Raw genomic sequence first — 27,688 nt, forward strand, 5'->3', positions numbered from 1 at the left:
TCAGAAAGTAATATCCCAAGTCAGTCCTTTAACCTATTAATCCAGTTTAGTGAGGTGAAGGAGCATAGGTCAACAGCAAGGTGGGCTGAAGTCCACATTACAAACATAACCCCACATCTCTTGTCCTCTTCCCAATACCTACTTTTGAAGGCAATCAGCCTTCCAACCATCAATCCATTCCAAATAAAAAAATCAAAATTAATTTCACCTCTCCCCAATCCGAGGTATACATCGCCATAACCTTGCTACAATCCTCTTGTTTTGTTTTCTCTTTATCCAGACATAGATTTTCTCCCCTTCCTGGATTCACCTTGATGTGTTGTTTGCTGTCTATTTGTCTTGTCTTGAGCTATTATGCCTACAGGCCTTGTCCACGCGCATTCTTAGTGGCCATTAGTTTGGCTTGGATACTAGGGGAAATAGGGATCTGTGAATGCCCCCAACTTGTTTTTTGGTCATCAACACACAGGCAATTACCTTGGAGTGTGAATCTTCCTTTCTTCCCAAGGTTGTCTCTAGATTTCACATGGTTCAGCAAATGTTCCTTCTGGCAGATGCCTCCCAGGGCGTAGCAAGGGTACGCAATTCACTGCATGTTAGGCAGATCCTTGTTAGTCTTTATTGGAATAAACAGCTCCCTTTCAGAATTCAAATAGCCTATTCATTACCTTTGGGATCTCAAAAACAGCCATGCCATCCAAGCATCTCCTCCCAAGAGGCATTCAGGCTTGGTCATGAGGAGTATGGAGGCCACCTGGACGGAAGCTAGGGGTGGTTCCGTACAAAGGATATGTATAATGCTAGTTGGGACATCCATTTGTGCATCACTATTGCCTCCATCTCCCCTCCTCTGGACCTGTTAATGACAGCCTTGTGACTGCTGTCCTTCAATATATGCTTACTTAAGCACTGTGTATCAGTGCGTCACTGGGATTCTAAGTTCTCTCCGGTCTGTGTTTCTTTGTGGAATGAGGGGCCAGTCTACTGTCTTTGGTACACTTCAAAAGTAAGGACTGAGATAAGGAAGAGGAACATGTGGATACTGCCTTACCTTCTAACAGGCAATCTTCATTACTCCTAGTCCTACACTTTCTCGTCACAGTATGTCACAGTGCATACACTCCCCTCTCCTTTCCTTGAGGGCGGATTGCCCCAGACCCTTTAGTATAAGCAGGAGGATTGTAGGAAGATGTTAGGGTTGTATACCCTGGATGGGGTGCAGAAATAATAGAATTTATTTGGAATGGATCCCTGGTCAGAAGGCAGATAGCCTTAAAAAATAAATACTGCCACAAGGAGGTGTAGGACTAGAAGTCATTGAAGAAACCTGTTTGTAATCAGTGCCTCATAACTGATCTCATATGTTTTTTTTCTGGCCTCCCATCAAGCATACCTAAAATTTAAATCCATGCAAAAAGTTCCAAAGAAGTGTTAGTATAAATATAAACACTGTTGTTGGGGTATATGTCTGCATACACAAAACATGTATTAATTTATTTTTGTATAAATATTTATTTGTAGCTACTCCAGAAACCCCCCAACCTTCGCCGCCATCAGGATCCGCTTCAGACCATTATAAAGTCATTCCTGGGGCCATTGCTACGATATCCAAACAGCCGACATCAATTCCTCAAGCAACAATCACAAAGCAAGAAGCAATGTAGCGCACACTGGGCCCAAAAGAGAACTAACAGACAATGAAAAACTTCTTAAAGACTCACTTTTGAGAAACGATGCAAATCAATGATGTAATTCCAAGAAGACCACTGCATGAACATAGCAGTTTAAAGGACTGACCAGAACATCAACAGACAAGCTGACAAAAAGCTGTGTTTAAGTGACTATGTGGAAAAAGTGTTCTAGGTTTCCGAACTGTAAGCATCGATCCTGCTGATCAAACTTTTATTCTATTCACACTTATGCTGAATATTCATGCCACCTGTGAACTATTTAGCTATACTATTTTACCTTCTTATAAAAAATGCATATATTTTAGGGGAATTATTGTATATATCAGAAATTGCAAACCACGAGGCACTACTCACATTAGCCCATTATGAATTGTCCCTCAAGTACGATACATGAGGTGCCATTGTCAATTTAATTTTAAGTGATTTAGCTTAGAAATTCAAGACTACCTCTCTTTCAGCAATTCTAAATGCAGGTAAAATGACTCAGGATGTGGGCACCTCTGCAATGAATCAAAGTACAAGTGTGGTCCAGGCTGAATTCTTTATAGATGTTTATGGATATAAAAAAACAGGTCTTTGGTATTTAACAATAACATTTAACCGTGATTATCAAAGCTTGGAGCCCATTACGGATAACGGCATACATCAGTTGTCAGACTCAGGCTGCTCTCCTCTTCTCCAGCATCATGATAACTTTTTTGCCGAATGCAAGAAACCATAGGCATAGATTAAAAGAATCAGTGCAATGTTTGACAATGAGAGGGCTGAATTGAAATATTGTGTGCACAGAAGTTAGATACTTGTCATTGAAATATACCTGATGAAACCTTGAAAATCAGCCAGTCCAACACCAGAGAGATCCCCAGCTGGCCCAGGTTTCGGTTGGGCTTATCAACTAAAACATTGGCTCATGTAGAGGAACTGGCAACATTCTCATAGCCCATGGGGCTTAACTTTAATTGAGATTGACTTCTGACGGGAGCTGCAACCTCTGGATGCCTAATGGACAACCGGGAAGAGTACTGGATATGTCAAAGAGAAGAAATAAAGATGGGGCAGAATGCCAGAAATACCACTGCCAACGTGCTCCGAGGAGATGCTGCCTGGTGAAGCAGGAAACATTGTGCTAAGGATGTCAAATCTATGCCGCCTTTTCTGATCTGATAATGTCGTGTTTTAGATTAAACAAGATCCAGCCGTTGCCAGTCATGAGCTTCTTGCAATGGGCTTTTGTCTACTGTGACTGAGGAAAGAAAACACCTTCCAAAATATAAAAGGTTGTTAAAGTGTTGACAACATCAAGATGGGCATAAACCATGAACAGTAGTGACTGCGGAGAAACGTACCTTCTTTACAGGTATCTGCTTCGTGAGCAGCTGCAATGGGTCCATGTAGTGACATCTGTCAATCGTGCAGTTTGTATTTGTATCGTCTTTAAGACATGAGATACTACCAAAAGGACAGGCATCACTGCACATTCGTTGTAAAAATAGAATAATGTATAGTTTTATGTCATTGTTTTGCTGAAATCTAAAAGGGTGTTGTAACGTCAGAAACTATGCACTGTAATAACTCTAAAGCCTTGTCATTTTAGGCCACTACATCTTTTTCCAATAATCAGTCAATCGTTTACCAATAATCAATCAGTCTGTTTACCATGTGAAGCCATTTAGGATTTAGACTTGATCGTGATGGTGGCCAGCAAAACAAAATTTCAAATTGATCACTGTGCAATGATTACACATGGTGCAGTGTTAACTTTGTTAGCCATATTTTTGTGAAGCAATAGGATATATGCCTTAACCTTTATAAAAGAATGTTAATGTATGGAATAGTGGGGTATTTTCTCAACATCTTTTCATTGCCGGAAATTAGGCTTGATTTTCAGTGGGACGTGCATTGTCTTCCCTTCTCCTCCATGGGACAAAGCATGTCATAAGCAGTGGGCACCTCTGAGGAAGGAAAGTAATGCACATTTATGGATAATAAACACAATTTGATAGGAACCTTTTATAGGAAAAATAAGCATCTTCACATTTTATGACACAGGCTAAGATACGTCCCCTCAATGTGCACATTGCAAGAGATATTTTTGTACAGACCTTGTCAAGATTTATTGTGCATAAATACAAAGCCAACATAGGAAAAATCACAGTTTTACAAAAAAGAACTCTAATTAAAATTAATTATGCAACTGATTTAAAATAGGCACTTTGTAATCGGCAATGAACTCACAAGCTTTAGGTCCAACTGTAACTGAATTGCTGATATCATAGACCTATTGGGGAAGCAGTAAGCGTGTTAACTGTATAACATGCTTGCCATCAACACCATCCAAAGCGGTACCATTGTGGAAAACACTAATCAAACATGAACTTGAGATAGAGCAGGGAGGTTATCCAAATCATTCTTTGATTTACCTGCTGAGGAGGAATGAAAAACCTACCATATATGTCATTAAAGTATGCTGAACTACAGATAAGGCTATATCCAGCATGTGTTGAGTAGTGCATTGATTTGGAATGTAGGACTCAACCCTGACATGAGGATGAGGCGTGGGTACTTTTCCCTGACAAAGGTCACTATCTCTCAGACTCAAGAAAAGGGGAGTAATCGAAAGATTTCCGGTTTTAAGACTGATGATGATGGTTTGATTTATTGGTACGTGCTGGCCATACATAGAGTTAGGAAAATAGATAACTAAAACACCAGAGCCCTTTCAAGAAATAAATAAGGAAACAGCACTATTTTTCATAAAACCAATTACAGATATATTTCATCATGGTGATAAAAAGACCCAAGGAGGCATTAAGGAACATGGGCTGCACTTTTAGGATTAAGAGATAAACATGATTAACCATTATTTGAAGTTCATTTTTGCTTTGATGTTTAATTTAATATATATCTACCCAACATTCTCACAAGATTGAGCGTGCTCAGGTTACACAGTGCATCTTAGATCCCAGGTGAATGGAAGCATACTGTGTTAATGATGTTTACTATCGGATTTGGAACTAGAGTCTAGCATAGTTATTATGTTTTCAAAATTGTAATTTGTCAGCTTGGAATTTGTATTGTATTGTTTTAAAAAGAGCCACAACTGCCAGGAGACTGTATGTAACAGCTCGGAATGTGCCTTAAATGAGGACTCAACAACGTGTATTTAAAACATGGATTTATTTGGAGTAATTTATTATGATGATGATGATGTCAATTGCCTTTTATAAATTATGCTGTAAATCATATAGATTGTATGTATATATGAAATTTAATCAGAATTGATTTCATGTACTTGGTCTTTATTTGCAATAATTGCTTCTATATGTAGAGTAAACAATTTAAAACATTTTGAAAATTACATTACAAAAAGTTGGTTACTGCCTTGTGATGAAAAACAAAAATGCTTTGTAACTATGGTTTGTATACAAAGTAAATATTTTCTAACTTAAGGTGGTGATGCTTTTGTGTAAATTAATCTATGCATTCATTTAGACCTTCGGTAGGAACTATCACAAAATGAAATGTCCACTAAAGGCGGCTCTCAGCTGCTGTGCTATAACAGCACCAACAACAAAAGCAATGCTGTAGCCCTCAGAACTCTATTTGGTTCACATATAATACGTACATATGTGACAACAGTAATAATAGGCACTTGCACGAGTGGTGTTTTGGTGCTTTGGTGCTGTCCCACTTCGAGACGTATCACAGAAAAAATTAAAAAAGAAAGTGAGCACTAGAACATGGCATTTTGGGGAAGGCGTAGGATTCATCTAAGGTACCTTTTTACTTCTGTTACACACCCACTAGTCTGTGCTACAAGTGACCTCTAGGAGAAGATCCCTTTTTCTTTGGTAACAAGCTGTATTGCACAAAGCAAGTGCAGGCCCCTTTTTACAACTTTGATCTCTTATAAATCTTGTGCTGCAGTTTCTTCACACGTACATACTTTTTTCCCTTTCTCTATCTGTTCCACTCGTTCACTAAACTAAGTGCCTGCAGTGGCTCTCCGAAGAACTCCGGCCTTTAAAAATGACTTTGCAGCCTGATGCACTCGTTTTCCTTAAGCACCACCAACTCTTAACTCACCTTTCATTTCGACAACATTCTCCAGTCAATTCTGATAGGGTTGGCACAAACTCGGGGCTGTTTTTGGTCTGCCATACAGTGCAAAAGTGTATGACAACAGTGATACAACAACTGTGTTGGTTTATTATGTCATTTGATCCATTGGACGCATTTGCAAACTAGTTGTCTGCTGCTGTGGGCTACAAAGCCTCTTCATGTTGCAGTCAAGGACGTCTGCAGAATTTCCACTGACGGCCACAATTAACTACTTCATAAAAGGCTTTGCTTTAAGATACATATCTTCCTTCTTATGGAAACCACAGCCACGTAGTGACTTATCTTTCTCATTACAATTCTCTTCTTTGTGGCAAGTCACAGAATTCTTGTCTCTTGCTCCCATTATCTTCCAATGGGATTATCATGGCATAGAATCCTTCAAAAATTGATTTGTTTTTTAATTCTAATCTTATGCTAATTATACTAGTATCCTATCAAATCAGGCCCAGGACAATACTGTTGTTTGTTTTTTATTCTTGGATTTGGTGGTGCGACTCAATCCCTCTAAGGCCAAGGTACTTTGCCTTGGTCACAAAGAGCATCTATGGTCATCTGTGCTGTATCCACAAGCCCCTGAAGGCTGTCCTTCATCTTCGTTCATCTGCCCAATTCCTTTCAGATCAATATGCATCCAATACAGCCCTTCCCATATATTGACACGTTATAAAAAAGATCCAACCATCCCTCTAAAGAGGTGCCTTCATTGGGTGTCTTTGACAAGCAGAATCAAATTTAAATAGGTATTGTAGGGAAAACATGGTATCACAAGTATGACACAGATGCAATGGATATAATTTGTGAAGCCTTTATTGAAAATGTTGGGGTTGGAGAAACTCGTATTTTGCCCTATAACTAAGATGGGAGTAGTCTCGACCATCAAACGATAAATAAAACAGTCCTAGTGGAGTCCGTCAAATCAAAACGGCCCATGCTAACAAAAACCTAATGCCTGCCATATCACTTGTACAAAAAGTGTGAAAAGGAGAAATATTGCAAAGGAAAAATCAGTGTTCAAAAGAATAACAGTAGTTGAACCAGCTCTCCTCCTCACATAAAACCTCACAGAGTAAGGCTGTCCTTGTAGGCAGGATGACGCACTGTTGCTCGGATTCTGACACTGTAAGCAGTTCCAAACCGTGGAATGAGGCCCACCTGCCCTTCCACGTTAAAGCCCCTTTCTTGACTTTCAAATTTTATTCCAACATAAAGTCCACAAAGGTCCCCCTCTGCCAGGCTCAGACCTTACAGCACACAGATCACGTAGGTCCCCCTCTGTCGGGCTCAGACCTCTCATGTCACAGTTCAACACAAACTTGCTGGGGGGCTCCCTGTTACAGAATACTAGATTCTTAGACTAGGTTTAATGGATCTTTAAGAACCCCCGATTAAATAGGTCTGGAGGTCTTACCTGAGCAGACTGATATGTTCAACGGGAAGCAAATGCTGAACTCAAGAATCTCCCCGACCAACGCGTCAACCTCTCAACCGGTAGGGAAACCCAGAGTGAGAGGTACGCGCCAGTCAGGGAAACCCTCTGGGGAAGAAAACCCTGGTCGGGCACAGGATCCGAAGATTGGAGTGTGGTTCGCAGGCTGATGACGCCAATTCGATCGTGGCGTAGAGTATCAGAAGACTGCTTCTGGAGAGGGAAGAAATGAGAAGCGAAGTGATGAATAGCAGAAGTACAGGAAGGGGAATGGGGAAAACAGGAAAGAGACAAATTCCCCTGACCTCTTAACCAGCCGGATTGTAAATACCAGGAGAGAAGCTGAGAATATGAGACACAGAGAGGGCGACTGGAACACAAGTCTGTCAGAAGGAAGTAAAGGTGAGTAAGCCCATAGAATCAAATCCTACAATACCTGAAGAAAGATTCAGAAAGGGGCTTGGACGGGAGTATTTATTATTACCCAGAATGCAGTAACTCGAGAACTCAAAGGCAGCGTTTCAGAATGAGACGCAGGATGAATCCGGGGGATTTGTGTCCACAAAGAATGCTGAAAAGAGAATCTGGAAAGTTAAGAGAAGAGGGGTTAGTAATGGTCAGAGGTAAGAAGTTTCTGCTGAAGATTTGAGATTGCCTAGTTGCGAACTCACGGAGCATCCGCTAGTACAGTAGCGACGCGAAGAGCTGGAAGTCTCCCTGTCCTATGAAGAGTCACGTGAGCGGTACGCCGTACCTCTGGCGAACGTGAGAGGACTGGAACGGTGATAGCGTAACCGTTCGTACTGCGATCCACCATCTTGAAGGTACCATTCTGAATGGAGCCACAGAGCCGGCTTCTAGACCAAAGGGACCAGCGCTTCGTGAGTGTAACAGTATGCCCCCTTCTCCTGGGGGGCGACCCTGGCTTCCCAGGATGTAACCTAAAGAAACGTTGGACCAGACGTGGAGCATGAACTCCTGAGGCAGGCTCCCAAGTTCTTTCTGCAGGGGAGTACCCCTTCCAGTCCACCAAGAACTGTAGTTTCCCCCTCCGATAACGGGAGTCACAGATACTGGCGACTTCATATTCTGGGCCAGCATCGGTAGAGATAGGAGGAGGAGGGGTACAGTCTGGCCGGTGAAATCGGTCCGGTACTGTCAACCGAATCTGGGAGAGGTGAAAAACAGGATGGATCCGGGACCATGACGAGGGCAAATCGAGCTTGACTGCCGCAGAACCGACCATCGATAGGATCTTGAAGGGACCGAAGAACCTAGGGGATAGCTTAGAAGGGACCAAATGTCGGGGAAGAAAGCGAGAAGCCAACCAAACAGTATCTCCTGGGCTTAATGGTGGGACGTCTTGGCGATGTTTATCAGAAGTCCGTTTGGCCCTATCTTGAGCTGTTCGTAAAGAGACTTTAGCCAATTTATGTCCTTCTTGTATTTCGGAAATGAGGCCATCCACTCCTGGACAGTTAGAAGGGGACAAAGTGACAGAAGGAACAAAGGACGGATGAAATCCATAAGTACAATGGAAAGGGCTAGTATGAAGGGCTGTATGAAGGGCATTGTTGTATGCAAATTCGGCTAAGGGCAACAAGTCCAACCAATTGTCTTGGGCTGCTGATACGAAACACCGTAGATAGGTCTCCAAGGTTTGGTTAAGGCGTTCCGTCTGTCCGTTCGTCTGTGGGTGGTACCCCGAGCTGAGAGCCCGCTTGATTCCCAAGACTTGGCAAACCTTTTCCCAAAACTTGGAGGTGTATTGAGGGCCCCTATCGGAGACCACTGTGTCCGGTAGGCCATGTCTGGAGAAGATTTCCGAAAGAAAAATATTAGACATTTCCCCAGCCCCTGGCAGCTTGTTCAAGGGAGTAAAATGTGCCAACTTCGTAAGATAATCTATGGTGACCATTATGGCGGTCTTGTTGTGTGAGGGAGGAAGATCTACTATAAAGTCGGTAGAGATCACTTGCCAAGGTTTCTCTGGAATCGGCATCCAGGTGAGCAGCCCCAAAGGTGGGGTCCTGGAATTCTTGGATTGGGAATAAACGATGCAGGCTGCTACATAATCCTGTACATCATTGCGGACTCCTGGCCACCAAAAGTATCTTAGCACTAGGTCTAAAGTGCCTTGAACGCCTTGATGCCCAGCGGCCCGAGAGTCGAGACACATTCGTAATACTTCATGCTGCAGCTCTGAAGTAGGGATAAAAACTTGTGATGTGTAAAAAAAAAAAGAATCGTTCTGGGTAAGATGATAAGTACTGGCTGTCTTCTTGCAGGCGTCTAGGTTAGAGACCGATGCAGTCCTCAATTCACTTAAGAAGTCGGCGATGACAGCGATGAATCTTGCTTTGGGAAACAATTGTTCAGAGCTGAATTGGGAGACAGGAACGTCCTTACGAGAGAGAGCATCCGCCCTATGGTTTTGTTTTCCTGGAAGTATGGTGAATTCGATCCGGAATGGAAGGAAGAAATACGCCCAACGTGCTTGTCGACTGTTGGTTGTATGTGCATTCTGTAGGACCCTGAGATTTTGATGGTCTGTACTTACCACTACAGGAAAGGGTGAACCAAGTAGCAAGTGTCTCCACTCTTCAAACGCCCTTTTTATAGCCAGCAATTCTTTTTCGAGCACTGAATAGTTTTGTTCCGAGGCACTGAAGGTTTTAGAAAGATATGCAACTGGTCTTTCATCTCCTTGGTCGGTTTGTTGAAGTAAGACCGCGCCTAGAGCATGATGAGATGCATCAGTTTCCACAAAAAACTGTTTATTCTGGTCGGGGGTTATCAAACAGGATGCAGAGGTGAACAAGGATTTAAGAGTCTGAAATGCGAATTCGGTGGATTTATCCCATACAAATGGAATTCCCTTCTTTAGCAGTCGAGTAAGGGGCAGAATAATATCCGAAATGTTAGGGATGAATTTCCTGTAAAAATTAGCAAACCCTAAAAAACGTTGAATCTCCTTAACGTTAGAAGGTATAGGCCATTCAACCACTGCGGAGATCTTTTTTGGATCCATAGAAATGCTTTGGGCTGACATCACAAACCCGAGATAGGTTACCTGTCTTTGGTGAAATTCGCATTTAGATGCTTTACAGTAAAGCTGATTTGACTGCAGTCGTTTGAGTACAGTTTTTACATGTATCAGGTGTTCTTCTTGAGAGTGGGAGTATACTAAGATGTCGTCTAAGTAGATGATTACATAATGGAATAGAATATCTGCGAATAGATGGTCCATGAAACGCTGGAACACGGCAGGTGCGTTCACCAATCCAAAGGGCATGACGTGATACTCAAAATGCCCAAATGGGGTTCGAAATGCTGTCTTCCATTCGTCTCCAGGGGCAATACGGATGAGATGGTAAGCTCCGCGAAGGTCCAGCTTAGTATAAAAGGAAGCTCCTCGAACTGCCTCCAGGATGTCAGGGATTAATGGCATAGGATATTTGTCTGCCACTGTGATCTTGTTAAGACCCCTGTAGTCGATACAAGGTCGAAGTTCATCAGTCTCCTTCTTTGGGATGAAGAAGAGAGAGGCTCCGGCCGGGGAAACTGACTCAGTAATGAGCCCGTTCCTTAAATTGGTTTGGAGATATTCTTTAAGGACTACCTTTTCTTGTTGGGAAAGGACGTACATTCTCCCAAACGGGATGGGTTTGTCAGGAAGAAGTTCAATGTGACAGTCATCTCTTCTATGAGGCGGTAGAGTAGGGAACTGGGGATTGGAGAAGACAGACTGATACTTAGAATAGCATTCCGGAACAATCTCCAAGTTGTTTATTGAAGATACTGGTGAAGGGATCGAGTTTTCAGTCGGAATGTAGATGCCAACTGATTCCTTGGCTAAACAATGGCTGACACAGTATTCCGAGCCGAGGAAGAGAGTACCTGCTGTCCAATTTATAAAGGGGTTATGTCTCCTTAACCAGGGGAGACCCAATATAATGGGGAAATGGGCTGCCTTGATTAGATTGAAAGTTATGGGGCCTCATTCCGAGTATGGCGGTAAGGGATAGCGGCCACCGGTAACGAGACCGGTGGCGGTAATCCCTTACCGCCATTCTCCGAGTTCCCTTTGCGCCCTAGCCCTTAACGCCTACTTTGAGCAGGTGTTAAAGTCGAGGGCGCAAAGGGGCCTCCAAGCCAATAACGGTGACCATAATGAACGGTCACCGTTATTTGCATCTTCCCCATTCCCATTGAGCCCTATGGGGGCTCATTTGGGAATGGGGAAGAGCCTTGGTGAATGGGGATTTACCGCCCCGCCAACCTTGGAATGGGGCGGTAATTCCACCATCCACCAAGGCGCTGCCGGTCCGGGTACGGCGTCAACCAAGGCGTTAATAGCGCCATTGGTTAGCGCCGTACTCGGAATGAGGCCCATGGTCTCTTTATGTGAGGCTATTTGACAGACAACAGGTTCTGTCTGTTCTCGGATAGGGCCGGAACTTAGTGGATGACCGTCAACTCCTTGGATAGGAGTGACCATCGCTTTGGGTATACAGTTAATTCCTTGTTTATTGGCCCATTGATCATCAACGAAATTCCCTGCAGCTCCGCAGTCTACCAGAGCAGGTACGTTCTGTACCATTTGAGCGTGAAAAACGAGAGTAACAGAAATAATAACCATATTGTGAGTGGTTGCTAAGGAGTCCAGATTTACGGGGATTCTCTTTGGGGAATCAGAATCATGTACCCCTACCGTTGTTCCCCCTGCGGTAGGGCTTTGAAGTTTCCCGACCCCTTAGCTGGAGTGCGTCGGGGAGGAACTAAAGGAGAATCTCGTAACTTATGAGATGAGGCTCCGCAATACATGCATAGTCCCAAACTCTTCCTTCTCTCTTTCTCTGCTGCCGATAAGGGTCCTCTCACTGTTCCTATTTGCATAGGCTCGTCAGAAGCTATAGGTTTATTTGTTAAGGAGTGATAATCGAGTTGGGATCGTATGCCTCTAGTCTTCTTCTTTTCAGAAGAACGTTCATGTAAGCGGTAATCGATTTGCATGATGAGTGTTATCATATCCGCTAGATTTGCCGGACGCGGAACCTTAGCTACCTCATCCTTTAGTTCGTCTGAAAGCCCTCGTCGGAATAAGGTGAGCAACCCATCGTCTGGCCATCCTAACTCCGAGAAAAGCTGTTTGAAGAGAGTGATATAGGTAAGTAGGTCTTTGTTACCTTGTCTAAGATCTAACAGTCTTTCCTGCGTGGACACTGAGATCTCTTGTCTACTGAACATTGATTTCAAACTGTTGGTGAAAGCAGAATAAGAGTCCAAGATCACATTATTAGAGGTCACCAAAGATGTAGCCCAGGCCAAAGCAGGTCCGGCCAAATGTGAAATCACAAAGCCAACCTTATCTTTGTCCGTGGGAAAGAAGCGGGACTTAAAGGTAAACTGCACAGTACAGCTATCAAGAAACTCCTTAAGTTTGTGTGGATCTCCGTCAAACTTGCCTGTATTCAAACTTACTGGGGGAGAGTCTGAGAAGGCACAAGTAACCTGTTGTCGTAATTGAGCATTATCCTGTTTGAGAGCCTGCATCTCTAGGGACATTGATTGCATGGCGGCAATAAGTTGTTGGATTTGCTGTTCCATTGAATCTCAGTCTGCAGTAGCCTTATTTTATTTTAATTTTTTGGGCGTCGCTAACTGTTACAGAATACTAGCTTCTTAGACTAGGTTTAATGGATCTTTAAGAACCCCCGATTAAATAGGTCTGGAGGTCTTACCTGAGCAGACTGATATGTTCAACGGGAAGCAAATGCTGAACTCAAGAATCTCCCCGACCAATGCGTCAACCTCTCAACCGGTAGGGAAACCCAGAGTGAGAGGTACGCGCTAGTCAGGGAAACCCTCTGGGGAAGAAAACCCTGGTCGAGCGCAGGATTCGAAGATTGGAGTGTGGTTCGCAGGCTGATGACGCCAATTCGATCGTGGCGTAGAGTATCGGAAGACTGCTTCTGGAGAGGGAAGAAATGAGAAGCGAAGTGATGAATAGCAGAAGTACAGGAAGGGGAATGGGGAAAACAGGAAAGAGACAAATTCCCCTGACCTCTTAACCAGCCGGATTGTAAATACCAGGAGAGAAGCTGAGAATATGAGACACAGAGAGGGCGACTGGAACACAAGTCTGTCAGAAGGAAGTAAAGGTGAGTAAGCCCATAGAATCAAATCCTACAATACCTGAAGAAAGATTCAGAAAGGGGCTTGGACGGGAGTATTTATTATTACCCAGAATGCAGTAACTCGAGAACTCAAAGGCAGCGTTTCAGAATGAGACGCAGGATGAATCCGGGGGATTTGTGTCCACAAAGAATGCTGAAAAGAGAATCTGGAAAGTTAAGAGAAGAAGGGTTAGTAATGGTCAGAGGTAAGAAGTTTCTGCTGAAGATTTGAGATTGCCTAGTTGCGAACTCACGGAGCATCCGCTAGTACAGTAGCGACGCGAAGAGCTGGAAGTCTCCGTGTCCTATGAAGAGTCACGTGAGCGGTACGCCGTACCTCTGGCGAACGTGAGAGGACTGGAACGGTGATAGCGGAACCGTTCATACTGCGATCCACCATCTTGAAGGTACCATTCCGAATGGAGCCACAGAGCCGGCTTCTAGACCAAAGGGACCAGCGCTTCGTGAGTGTAACACTCCCTTCCCCAAGCTTATTGTACTTCGGGTCTCCCTCAATTGGGCTCGGACCCCTTTCGGATGTTGAAGACTTCCGAATGTGCATGGCTCTCTTTACAGACCACCGCAGGACCACTATGACTCAAAGTTCACGTTTACTCTAGCTTAATTCACTTTTGCTGTTGTTCGGTTTATAACTTCAAACAATGTACCTTTCACAGAGACTTTCGAATGGGCTACTTCCTTTCGCCAGACCACTGCATTACTTAGTATTGCTCATCTCACAGCTGCCTTTTACTTCAAAGTTCATTCATAGCCTTCACTTGTGATATAATGTTGCTACTTTATTCGTTTTAACACACACCAGTCTCTCAGGTAACTTGTCAACTCACCGGCTGTGTGCGCTTCTTTATTGTTTTGCTATTTCCAATTCACGAGTCAAGGTTAATACCACAGGCTTGGCCTCACCTCCCCAACTATAACGTTCACACTGGAGGGTCACTGGTGTCCTTTAACCACAATGCAATCTTCACTTGTGGGATCTGGCCTTCTCCACATGTCTTTTGCGGTCTCTTGGAGGCAACAACCTCCAGTAGGGAACCCTTTGGGTTTTCGGCCCGCTGTTCTCGTCCCTTGGTCTGTAGCTCTGCTGCAGTAGGTGTGCCTTCATCCCGGAAGTTCTGCTCGTACTTGTGTTCCGTCTTGCTCAGAGTGTGTCTTTAGGTGTTGCCTTTTATTTGTGTGAGGAGAGCTAACTTGTATCAGGTGTATGTACTTGTGTAAGTGTAAAGTGCCTGACTTTGCCTGACCCGATTAACAGGACATGTCCAGTATGATGTGAGAGAGTTAGTCTGGTTACTCTCAGTCACCCTCTTCCTCGGCCCAGTATTTGTGTAAAAAGGGGGACTTCTGAAAATCCTACAAAAAAGATGAACAAAAAAGGGGGGAATACTGCATCTCACCATCGGTTGTCTCACCCCCACTCCCTGAAGACCCATCACCCAGGTGATCCTCCCGCACTTGTCCACCCCCAGGAAATGGATCAAAAAGCGATGGCCGTGTCTTAGCCACCGGCATGACAAGTCCCAGAGCACTAGCAGGTGAGACATTCTTTGGTTTCTCACAAAGCGTTCCCCTATGTGAGGTGGATAGATTTGTTCTTCTCTGAAGTTCTCTAGTCTGAGGACTCTGTAGAGGACAAGTGGAAACTTTATCCAGGGACTCTCACATATTCACGTAATTTCTCTTTGGCTGTGTTGGTAGGGCCTGGATGTCAACCTTAGTTCCCTGCAAGTAGCTGATGAACTGGGATCGAGGAGATTTGACACAACTAATGTCTCTATGAGGATCTGCTTCTGTCTATTCCTATTCCGGGAAGGTCTTGGAATAGAAATCAGACTGCCATGGATCTTGTGGTATAACTTCTCTGGGTGGAAAAGGAGGCTCTTGAAGAAGGGTGGGCAATTCTGTAAAATCTCTTCCTATAATAATCTCTTCCAGAAGTCCAGGGATAATGGCTGATGATACTAGCTGGGACTCCCCTCTGATAATAATGTACACCGGTACTTTGGGATAGATCTCGTTATTGTCGTGTACACAGGTGACTAACCATGGTTGCATGTCCTAGATCCTCGAGACCAAACTGGCTATTATGGGTGTCTGTTTACTGCCAGAATCAACTAATGCTTTCACTATTCTCCCATTCACCAGAGCTTTTTCATACTTGAAATCCACTAGGATTGGCATAAACATATGCTAAAGGTTTCTAGATCCTCCTCTTGTTCTTCCCATTTCTCTCCTCTTTGGCATCCTATTTCCATAGGCTCCTCCTTTTGATTTTTGGGAATGCTGAGCTAAATTACCTGTTTCTCAACATGAGAAACAGATGGGTGGTTGATGGCTTTATCCCTTTGGGCTCCTCCCTCCTTAATTTTTCTTTAATCCTAGTGTCAGTTTTTTTTATTTCTACCTTTTCTTTTGGGATCCACTCTCGTGTTTTAGAGAGTCCTCCTCATTCTGACGTCAGGTTTTGAGAGCGGTAGTGTGGTTTTTGGTCTTTTCTATCTTCATTTTTATGGAACGAATGGAAATGTTTTACTGCAACTGAATGATTTTGGGCAGTCTCAATAGCCAGGTTAAACGTTGGTCGATTTAATTGTAATACGGATTTCTGTACGAAAGAAGCAGTACGTTGATAAACTGTTCCAAGACGATCATTTCAACTAGCTCTTCCAGCATTTTATTGCGGTCCCACAGGGCGACATTGTTTTTAATTGGTTCTCCTACTTCCAAAGGGGTCCCACCAGGGTTTAATTTGATGGACCTTAGTTTTTGTCGATAAAAATGACTGGTCTGACCTACTGTTTCAAGGAGTCCTTCCTTGATGGATATGAAGGTAGCACCCAAGGTTAGGTTAACCAACTGAAAGCAGTTTGTAACTTGTCTTTTAGCAGGGTTCCCAGACAGCATTTTTTAAAGTTTTCTCCCCATTCCAGTTTTTCAGCCAATCATTCGAAATAAAAAAAATAATTCCCTATGACTTCTCATTCCTGGTAGAGTTGCAATATCCCTTGAGGTTATAGGGGTCTGGCTTGTAATTCGACTAATCTCGTCAGATTTTCTTGAAGGTGAGCCTGAATCTGATAGGCAGTCAGTGGAGCTCTGACTACTTGAATATCGGTCATATTTTCAGAAGGGGTAAAGGTTCCCTCTGTTGGACTTTCAGACTCAGAAGAAAAGGGTCTCAACCTCTTCAGAGAAGGATTCGAAGGCGTCTGACACCAAAAACAAAAGGTTCAGGAAAAGGTGGGTTTAAGGCGCTAGGTCTAATAAATATATGGGAGGGTATTATTTTTAAGACTATTCAGTCCCACTCTTGTATCTGATAATAAGCTATCGGTAGGTTGTCTAATAGTACCTGTGTTTTGAAACACATCCTGTTTGCTAACTGGGATTTGAAGTTGGGAGAATAAGGTCTCCTTAATTGTGGAAATTCAATCACAATCAGGGACTACAATAATCCTATTCTCTCCTTCTGGTGGGATGACAATTTCCAGCATGGGTCCTCACTTTTTATCAATAGGGAAGGCATAGTATCACAAGTATGACACTGACACGATGGATACAATTTGTAAAACCTTTATTGAAAATGTTGGGATCAGAGAAACTCCTATTTTGCCCTATAACTAAGATGGGAGTAGTCTCGACAATCAAACAATAAACAAAAGTGGAGTCCGTCAAATCAAAATGGCCTATGATAACAAACCCCTAATGCCTGCCCTATCTCTAGTAAAAAGGAGAAATGTATGCAAAGGAAAAATCAGTGTTCAAAAGAATAAAGGTAGTTGAACCAGCTCTCCTCCTCATGTAAAACCTCACGGAATAAGGCTGTCCTTGTAGGCAGGATAACACACCCTGGCTTGGTTTCTGACACTCTAAGCAGTTCCAAACCATGTATTGAGGCATGCCTTGCCTTCCTTGATAAAGTCTCTTTCTTGACTTTCAAAATTGTATTCCATCATAAAGTTTGCAAAGGTCCCCCTCTGCGGGGCTCAGACCTTACAGAACACAGATCACGTAGGCCCCCTCCCGCTGTTGAGCTCAGACCTCTCACGTCACAGCTCAACACAAACTTGCAAGGAGGCTCCCTTGCCCAAGCTTATTGTACTTTGAGTCTCCCTCAATCGGGCTCGGACCCCATTCGGATGTCAAAGACTTTCGAATGTGCATGGCTCTCTTTACAGAGCACTGCAGGACCACTATGACTCAAAGTTCATGTTTACTCTAGCTTAATTCACTTTTGCTTCTGTTCGCTTTATAAATTCAAATAATTTACCTTTCACAGAGATTTTCAAATGGGCTACTTCCTTTTGCCGGACCACTCCATTACTTAGTATCGCTGATCTCAAAGCTGCCTTTTACTTCAAAGTTCAATCACAGGTCTGCCTTTCTTCATGTCTCATCCACATGCATGCAGCCTTCACTTGTGATATAATGTTGCTACTTCATTTGCTTTAAAACACACCGGTTTCTCAGGTTGCTTGCCAACTCACCGACTGTGTGCGCTTCTTACTTGTTTTGACATTTACAATTCACGAATCAAGGTTAGTACCACAGGCTTGGCCTTGCCTCCCCAACTCTGCCATTAACCTGGGAGGGTTCCTGGCTTCCTTGAAACACAATGCATTCTTCACTTGTGGGATCTGGCCTTCTTCACGTGTCTTTCACGGTCTGTCAGAGGCAATGACCTCCAGTAGGGAACCCTTGGGTTTTCGGCCCGCTGCTCTGATCCCTTTGTTGATTGCACTGCTCCAGTAGGTGTTGCTTCGTCCCAGAAGTTCTGCTCATACTCGTGTAACGTCTTGCTCAGAGTGTTTCTTTAGGTGTTGCCTTTTATTCATGTGAGGAGAGCAAACTGGCATCATGTGTATGCACTTAGCGTAAAGTGCCTGACTTTGCCTGACCCGATTAATGGGACATGTCCAGTACGATGCGAGAGAGTTAGTCTGGTTACTCTCAGTCACCCTCTTACTCAATCCAATGTTTGTGTAAAAAGGGGGGGGGAGTTTGGACTTCAGAAAATCGTAAAAAATAGGATGGGGTAGATGAACACAAAAGGGGGAATACCACGTCTCACCATTGGATGACTCACCCCACTCTCTGATGACCCCTCACCCAGGTGATCCTCCTGCACTGGTCCACCACCAGGAACTGGATCCAAATGCGATGCCTGTGTCCTGGGCCACCTGGATGACAAGTCCCCAAGGACTAGTAGGTGAGACACCCTTTGGTTTTTCACAGTATGCATAGTCAAATGTTAACTGCACCATCTAAGCTCCAAGTCACACCAGCCAAATATTTGCATTAAGTACCACTTTTCATCCTCAGGTCTGATTAAAGTGCTGCCAAGGCTACCATTTTGATCATGATTGTGGATCCAGAGGAACAGTGTATATACAAAGCGGGTCTGACTACTGGGAATATCCTTCGATCCTTTAGAAAGTGAGTGTGAATTCTTATTGTATTAATATACAATGAGTATGCGCAAGGCAACATAGGTCCCTACCATACAGGCATGAAAAATAAACCTATCAAAAAAGCATTTGTTGCAAAATCTTGTATTTGTGTTATTACAAGCTTTACCTTGAAAACCTTGAAGCAAAAAGTTTTCTTTAGCATGATTATAATTTTAAACGTAGATAAATTCATAGATACACGTATCAAAAAGTTAAATCATACCCTATACATACAATTCTAATCAGAAATGTACTTATTGTTACAGACTATAATTCTACTGTCAAACCAATACATGGCTAATCTTGTGGCCAACACGTGTTTCACAATATTGTATTGTGAAGTAAACCTACAATATACAAGCTTCTTCAGGGCCTAAGCCTGCTTGATATAAAACTATTTATTGTGTAGTAGCGCACTTGTGATTAGATCGGTTACTTTAGGACATCATTTTATTTGCTTCTTAAATAGTTCAATTCCTTGGAATATTGTTTATAATATTGGATCATGTAGTACATAATATGTATGTTTCCCAATCATTTTTCTTACTTGCTGGTCAGAAACCTTTAGTAGTTTACTTTCATAATTTAGCCAGTGTCATTGTGAGCCTGTCAGCTTTCAGATGTGATATGGTAACCGCGTGGTGGACCCCGTTATGTAGGTACATGCCGGTAATGCATCTGCAGCCCTGTATTTTTATATATTTTTGCATGGCGCTGAAATTGGCAAGGCAATCCAGGTAGTCCACGGGTTCCTGTGTTCTCTAATCACAGCCGTCGGGATATTTCAGCATAGCAATCCCCAAGCATGGCGTCCCTCAAAGAAAAGAATCACTATAGATTCTGTCTGTGTTCCTCTAGCATAGAAAAGAATATATTGTTTCATTAAATCTGAAATTTCAATAAATTACATATATGCCAATTTCAAATTTGGGCAAGGGCCTAAAAATAGATAAAGGGTGAAATGAGAAAGGTTTAAGTAGAATGGAGGGACTAAGGAGCGAGGTAAGGGGGAACCCAAATGGTGATAGATGAAGAATAAATGGGGCATATTCAAAAAGTGGTTGGGACGGAAAGCATATTGGACAAGCAACATAGATCCATAAAAACAGGTGGAATCCATAGGGAGCCCAGCTTCTACAGCCACATCAAAATGTAGTGAGATGCTCTGTTGGTTTCTCTACATGTAACTGCATCAAAATGTGCCAGAGGCAGAGTAACAAACAGAGTACTTGTAACTGAATACCTCTTCCAGGGAACAGTAGTTTGATTTCTCCTCACCTTCTGGTGCTATAAAAGCCCTTTGCTGTCCCAAGAGCTAGGGCAGTACATGCAAATATACAGCAATCAAGACAGACGCAGCCCCTAAGTCGAGTGACTGTTTCAGACGAAACAGCCTGGGTTTCCCACTTGAAAAAATATAAACTTGAAACTGCATTCCTAAATCATCCTCCACCCTCCTTATCGGCCCAGGCCAGGGTGGGGAGCATATTTGGAGTAGTGGGTGGCACTTTGGTAGACAATCCTCCTCTTTTCTCTTTTTACTGGGTTACAGGTTGGATCATTGGGAGGATCCAATCACTCATACATTACTAAATTGTGTGTCCCGTTCTCAATGACTCTGTGAGTGCTATTCTAAAGTGAAACATGATCAAAACAGTCATTTGTTGGGTGCAGATGACTTTAAAGCAAATGCTAATTGCTTCCATTATGGCTCCAGTGGAGCGATTGGGGCACCATGCAGTCTCTGCGACTGCATGTCAACCACCGGAAGTGCCACTCGCTTTGTCAGACCTGAGCAAGCATTTGCCTTCAGCCAGCACCCTGCCTGCATGTTGTTCATGAACCAGTGGCATTGGGTAAGAAGTCCACAGGCTATTTAACTGATGGGTCAAAAAGGCAAAACCTCTCAGCAGCTCACTAAAATCATGTGGCTCTAAGCACAAGGAAAAACCAAGGTATCCTACCAAGGGCTTCTCAAGGATGCTTACTGCGGGTCATCTCTGGTTCTCGACTGAATGACCAAGTCGTCTCTCTGTGCGACTATGTGAATGAAGTGTTTATGTGCATGTCTGAGCACTGACATATTGTCAGACTAGTGATGAGGATTATAGCACACATTTTTTGAGCTAGCATCTTAATTGCATTTGTCCCAAGAGAACTGTGGGACATGAAATCTGATGGATTTTGGGCAATTATAGACAGTACTACGAAGTAACTCTCTATTGCTAACCTTACATCCTGATCTAAAAACCTTCACTTGTTGCACAGCTCAAAAAGATTGATAGCTCTAAATATTTGTTTTTAACTGTGGGCACCGGAAAACATTTGTGACCTAATTGCATTGCCTACAATTATGTTGGTAAACTCATCCTCCTTTTTTACGAATCCATATTCACATTGTGTTTGGATTAAAAAACATCAACTATATACGAATGTTAGGCCACTTTCCTATGTGTAGACACATTTCATTCAAATGTCCATAGCCCGTATTCCTCAATTTATATAATGGTTAGGTGGGGGCTCCTAAAAGGAGCCTTGAGGCTTTTAAAATGAATGAGGTGATAGAAGTGGACAAAGAGACTCAGAAAACGTAAGGGCAGACGAGAACACCAGAGACTCCTGGCCTATTGTCAGAGACTCAAGGACTTACTTGTATAACTGCATTCATCAGACAGGGAAGGGCAAATCACTTACATCTTGAGGCCATTAGCTTAAAGGAATGGTTCGGTCAAAATTTTGTATTGTCCCTACGGGTCGGCCATGTGTTTTTAAGCCTAAGTCGCTCAATTTTAGAAAAATTTCCTATGGACCTTAACCGAGTTTACGTCCATTAAACGCACGCGAAAACAGGCATCAGGGCGCTGCCATTTTGTGATAATCCTATCACTTGCCCCATCGCCCTGGCTGGCCTGCTTTTGCGGCACTAAATCATATCCCCCACCCCTCAGCCTGTCATCAGCAGACGCGTACCGCCCATTTCACAACGCAAAAGCACGTCTCGTGTCAACATTCGCTGCGCTTCAGCTAATGACGTGTCGCCATGGAAATGGCAGGACACCTCTTTCCTCAATAAGTATAAACAGACCGTTTCACAACACACAGCAGCAGATTTTCGATTGCATTCCTCTCTCTGTGTTACTTTGAGTATTCTGTGACTCGTTTCTGTGCTCTGCTTAGCTACCTTCGTTGCTTGTAGCCCATGTGAACAGATACCAGTACCAACGCTATAAATTATTTTAGTTTGTTTAACACACAATGGCTACAATAATGCCCTACATGTACGAGCCCGAGTATACCGAGGAGGAACTACTGGAAAGGAAACGCGTGAAAACGATGGGTCTTCGGACGGCAGTTGGGAGGACGATTCAACAACTGAAGAGCCTGGACCTAGTCGAATGGATGGTGTTTCCACCTGGTGCACATGCAATCGGTGCAAGCTAATGCCAACCGAGGACGAGAACTGCTGCTGCTGTGAAAACTCGGGATGCATGGCCTACATTTCGGAAGGCGAGCCACGACCGCAATGCATCACCGAGCTGCCAGACTTCAGGGCAGCCTGCCTCACACGGTCCGTGTTGAGGATAATGATGGTGCTTATGCACGAACTTCACGCAACTGTTCGTCCTTGTAATCCGAGTAACGAGTAAGTATACTCTGCTTGTCATGCCACTCCTATTTCATGGTCTTCTACTATATCCAAAATGACATATACATATCATTGTAACGCATGAAAGTCGTTCAATAGTGTGCAGTGTCTAGATAGCATTTGTCCGAGCAGAATGCCATTAGTTACAAGAATTGTCATTGACAACAAACGTTTATTAAACTTATCTTGGTCATTTAAAAACAGTTTGTTTCATTCCTTTTCACAGGTGGTACAGGCTGGTGGCCTATCGTTCCTTTACATGGTGGCTTCACGGGAGGCTTGGACACCGCGTTCGAAGAGTAATACCCGCCTGTGCCGTTCGTGCCATAAGAGAAACTTTCCCAAGTGACAGCGGTCAGTACAGGGGATTTTCTCTCGCTGTGCTGCAACCTGACCTGTACAATGTGTAAAGTCTTGTATTTTTGTGTCATCAAAATAAGATACAAAATAAAACACCACATATATTTTAACAACGGTTGTTTCGATTTTTTAAATGAATCAAGTGTGTCTCCATTCAAGGATGGACGTCAAGACATCTGTGCTCCGAATGGGTGAAGGTCAGGTCGCTGTGAAGCAGGGTGGTCACTATCTAAGCTAACATAATATATTCTCAATAATGCATGCACTAAATAACACTTGTTCAAAGTCTTTCAGTCGGTTATGTCTCTATAAAAGTCACACATATATCTATACTATCAATTAACATTGGATTATACAGGCCTTAGATTAAGGGTCTTGACCACTATAATACACTGTTTGAAGTGTGGATCTGTGCTCACAAGAATCTCTGGTATGTGGCATTTGTTATTGATAGGCAACGATATACTGCAGTAGGGGTCTAATGTTAGTTGGGGATCTGCTAGGTGGGCATCATGGCGTGGTCAGTGGTCTGGCACATGAAGAGAATACCTTGCAGGCTCACAGGGTCAGAATGGCACTAAGTTTCCACTGGCGAGGGTGCATGGGCAAGGACACGTTTGTGGAGATGAACGAGCTATGTGCTTAGTTCAGGCTGGTTCACATGCAGGACAGTGATCTAAGAGGAAGAGTAATGTGTTACATTTATTAGCTGTTGCAAATACCTCTGGAGTTTTCCAGTCAGAGTGGGAACGAGGGTGGGGGCCATGTGCTCTGCGCAGTGAGGCCTGGTCACCAAGATGGAGTGGAAAGGGGGTACAAAAATGGATGCCCCGTGTCCTGCTCAGTGGTCCCCTCTACGCAAATGTCAACCACAGTTAACATCGCGTAAGGGCAAGGGGCGAACCCACTACTGGAGGCACTTGGTCCGAGTTTCTACTGAGAAGTAAAGGATGAGAGGGGCCTGATGGCCCCTCGCTCCCACACACTTGCCTGCACACCCACCGGCCCATCCATCCCACCCCCCTCTATCAAAGGCGGTTCGCACCCGGGGATGAGCGCTGGCATAGGGGGCTGTCACGGGCGAAAACGGCCAAGGTGCCAAACAGCATGTACACTTCAAAAGGTATCCCACGCCCAGGGGCCATCGCTCACATGGCCTCCGCAGACCCTGTGTCTCCAGGCAGGCCTCCCCGGAGGCAGGCCACCCCCCTGCAATCCACATAAGTGTGTCTGCATTCAGCAGTCTTCCTGTGCCTTCTCTGCACGCCCCAGGCCCATCCATCCCACCCCCCGCTATCAAAGGCGGTTCGCACCCGGGGATGAGCGCTGGCATGGGGGGCTGTCACGGGCGCAAACGGCCAAGGTGCCAAACAGCATGTACACTTCAAAAGGTATCCCACGCCCAGGGGCCATCGCTCACATGGCCTCCTCAGACCCTGTGTCTCCAGGCAGGCCTCCCCTGAGGCAGGCCGCCCCCCTGCGATCCACATAAGTGTGTCTCCATTCAGCAGTCTTCCTGTGCCTTATCTGCACGCCCCAGGCCCATCCATCCCACCCCCCTCTATCAAAGGCAGTTCGCATCCGGGGATGAGCGCTGGCATGGGGGGCTGTCACGGGCGCAAACGGCCAAGGTGTCAAACAGCATGTACACTTCAAAAGGTATCCCACGCCCAGGGGCCATCGCTCACATGGCCTCCTCAGACCCCGTGACTCCAGACAGGCCTCCCCTGAGGCAGGGCGCCCCCCTGCAAACCACATAATACAACGACATACACACGTCATTCATTCACAAACACACCCCTGTTTCTAATACTTTATAAACCACTTGATATGTCTCATGAGAGCATATTTGTGCTTTGCAAGTCAACTCCTGAACCTTCTACCTGAGAAGCACTGAAATCTATGCTAATCTGCTCGTCGTCGTGCTATCTGTGACCGCTTCGATCAAACTCGTCAGTGTGCTACCTGTGGCCATCTACCTGTTCTGCTGCAGCATACTGCTCGGCCTGCTGAATCCAACTGTTTGTTGGTCAAGGTGAGGCCATGTATCCTAGTCATATTTCGGTCATTTTTACATTTCTATCTATTTGCGATTACAGTACCCAATAGTGCTATGCTCATTGGTCTCATTGCTATTGACTTGAGTTTCAATTGTTATGCTATCAATAGATCTATTTATTTTTATCTGTCACAATTGTTATCGAATTGCATCCTTCGGGTGTCCAGTCTATAATGTAAGCATGTTTCCTTCTCGTGCAAGACAGAACATCCAAGGGACGAGTCACATGTTCAGAGTTTAGTCACATCATTTAAAAAATTACTGTAACTTATGCAAATACTTAGCCGCACATGATGAACTGGTATAGTTCCGGCGACCAAAACAAACCTTGCATTGAACATGGTATGGTTCATTTACTTTTTTATGACATTTTTATTCATCAATGTTTTATAATAATCTTGATATTTACTTTTCAGAATTTTCAACAATGCCTGCCTGTTCGATTAGCGGTTGCCCTTCGAAGACCCATGCTAAATCTGAAGGCACTACAATGCATGTATTCCCTAAAAGTGTTGATCGAATAAGAGAATGGGTCAGACATTGCGGATATCCACCGGAAGAGCTTGAAAGTAGAGTCCAGCAAGTCTTTGAGGACAAGAGGGGATGATCGATGCCGCATCTGCAGCCGGCACTTTTCCTCGAACATGTACGCCACATCTTGGGTAACAAAGAAGAATAAACGGCGAACGACACGAAAATTGCTCGCAAACGCTATTTCAACTCTATTCGTCCACATTCCGCCACTGGTGATTCAAGTGTCCGGATTTAGCTTTAGGCCTTGCGGCAGTGTGTAGGTAGCCGAATGGATTAATTGATATTTTAGGTGTTGTGTCGCTTGTAATACTTTCGATATTGATATGAGTGTATGGCTTTTTGAATAATGACATTTATCAATAAATAATTTTTCAATTTTTATAACCCCCAAAAGAAATCTAGTTATGGACACAGGGAACTGTGCTATATTGCGCATTTTCAATAGCATTATTCTCAAGTATTCTGTCGGTTTACATGGCAATTTTTTAATATTTACATTTCATTTTCAAACAATAATTTACCTTTACAACTGCTTGACTATCCACTGAATCTGAAGCAAGAACATTCTACATCCGTGATGTGCCCGCAGTTATCAACCACTTCTAGCGCGTATCAGTTAATCATACTTGGCTATTCCGCTACAGACTTGTTTTATGCATGTCAAGTAATAGTTTTTATGTATTGTGTGATTATTTTACCAATTGTTTGGTTAGTGCTTTCCAAATGATATACACCTTAGTTGTCGTCCCCTGGTGTTTGTTTTCAGTTATAATTAGTGTTATCCATACCAATACAAGTACTGTCTTTCAGAGAGATGCTGAAGCGTCCACCACATTGACAACAGCCCTAGATGTTCTTCAGCAGCACGAGGTATGGATACTGACAGCTCCATCGACCGTGATCATCAGGACTGGAACACTTGTCGTTTGATTGTTCTACACCATGTTTCATTCGTGGTTAGCCATTGATATGTACCTGTGCGGTCGACCCCAAGTGTGTGTTGTGTTTTCAATATTGTAATCCTTACTAATGCAAATACTATGTTTCAGGTAGTTGTTGAAGCGTCAACCCACGCACTTGATGCGGAGCCTGACATTCAAGTAATTCCAGGGGAAGTGGAAGCGGGACCATGCGGATACGAATCGGTGCAACAGCTTTCGGAAGTGCGCACCACATTTACAACATCCATAGATATTCTTCAGCAGCACGAGGTATGGATACTGACAGCTCCATCGAGCGTGATCATTTAACGTGATTCCATTTGCTATACTTTCTTCCCTATTAACGCAAGTACTGTGTTTCAGGTAGACGATGGAGCTTCCACTACAATCACAAGATCCCATTTAGATGATGCAGATGTAAAGAAATCGGAGAAATAAGTCCATTAAATCTGATCATATTTAAATATTCCTTGATTCTTTTAGACAATGCATCATTTGTGGTTATCTCTTTATATGTACCTGTGCCGTCGACCCCAAGTGTGTGTTATGTTTACAATATTGAAAACCATACTAACGCAAGTACTGTGTTTCAGGGAGTTGCTGATGCCTCCTCTCCAATACAATCATTCATGGCAGTCCATGAAGAGCCAGAGGTATGGATACTGACAGTTCCATGGAACTAGGTCATCAGAGCTTGAATACTTGTCGTTTGATTGTTCTACACAATGTTTCATTCGTGTTGAGCTATTGAGATGTACCTGTGTGTTCGTCCTCACGTGTGTTTTATGTTATCAATATTGTGATACATAGTAATGAAAGTACTATGTTTCAGGGAGTCGATGGAGCCTCATTCCGTGCTGCTATGCGGATACAGAAAATATAGTCGTTGCAGCGCAAGAGGAAGGGAAGAGATGCGGAAACGAATCGGAGCTACAGCGTGCAGATGTTGAAGGTCGAGTCAATAAAGTTGCAAAGAAAAGAAACAAAAATAAGGTTAGTTACAAACAGTTCATAACTTTAGAATTTCTTTCTGCTGGGGACTATTTTATGTTTTTTCCAGTCAATTGTACTATACTTTATCTTATGTTTAAACTGAACATCCCTTTTCAAATCTGTCCTGTAGTTACCCGTGGGTCTACGAACTATACATACACAGACAGTGAAGCGAATGAGAGATGTTGCTTGCGAGACCATTTTCACTATGGAGGAACTATTAATTCAGATGCTGCGTGTTGAGACTAGAGATGCTCAAATCCAAT

At 43.6% G+C, this 27,688-nt stretch overlaps 1 protein-coding gene across 3 annotated transcripts in view; it reads left to right on the forward strand.

Annotated features, from left to right (window-relative positions):
• Window positions 1–5,140, forward strand: part of HNF4A (hepatocyte nuclear factor 4 alpha) — an 801,419-nt gene extending 796,279 nt beyond the window's left edge. For all 3 annotated transcript variants that reach the window (XM_069651329.1, XM_069651330.1, XM_069651328.1), the window contains one exon: window positions 1,522–5,140. In XM_069651329.1, the coding sequence (XP_069507430.1) occupies window positions 1,522–1,664 (143 nt within the window). In that variant the 3' untranslated portion in view covers window positions 1,665–5,140. The remainder of the gene's footprint in view (window positions 1–1,521) is intronic.
• Window positions 5,141–27,688: the final 22,548 nt, after the last annotated feature.

This window comes from Ambystoma mexicanum, chromosome 3p, assembly GCF_040938575.1.
Source record: "Ambystoma mexicanum isolate Mex_15411 chromosome 3p, UKY_AmexF1_1, whole genome shotgun sequence".
NCBI lineage: Eukaryota > Metazoa > Chordata > Amphibia > Caudata > Ambystomatidae > Ambystoma > Ambystoma mexicanum.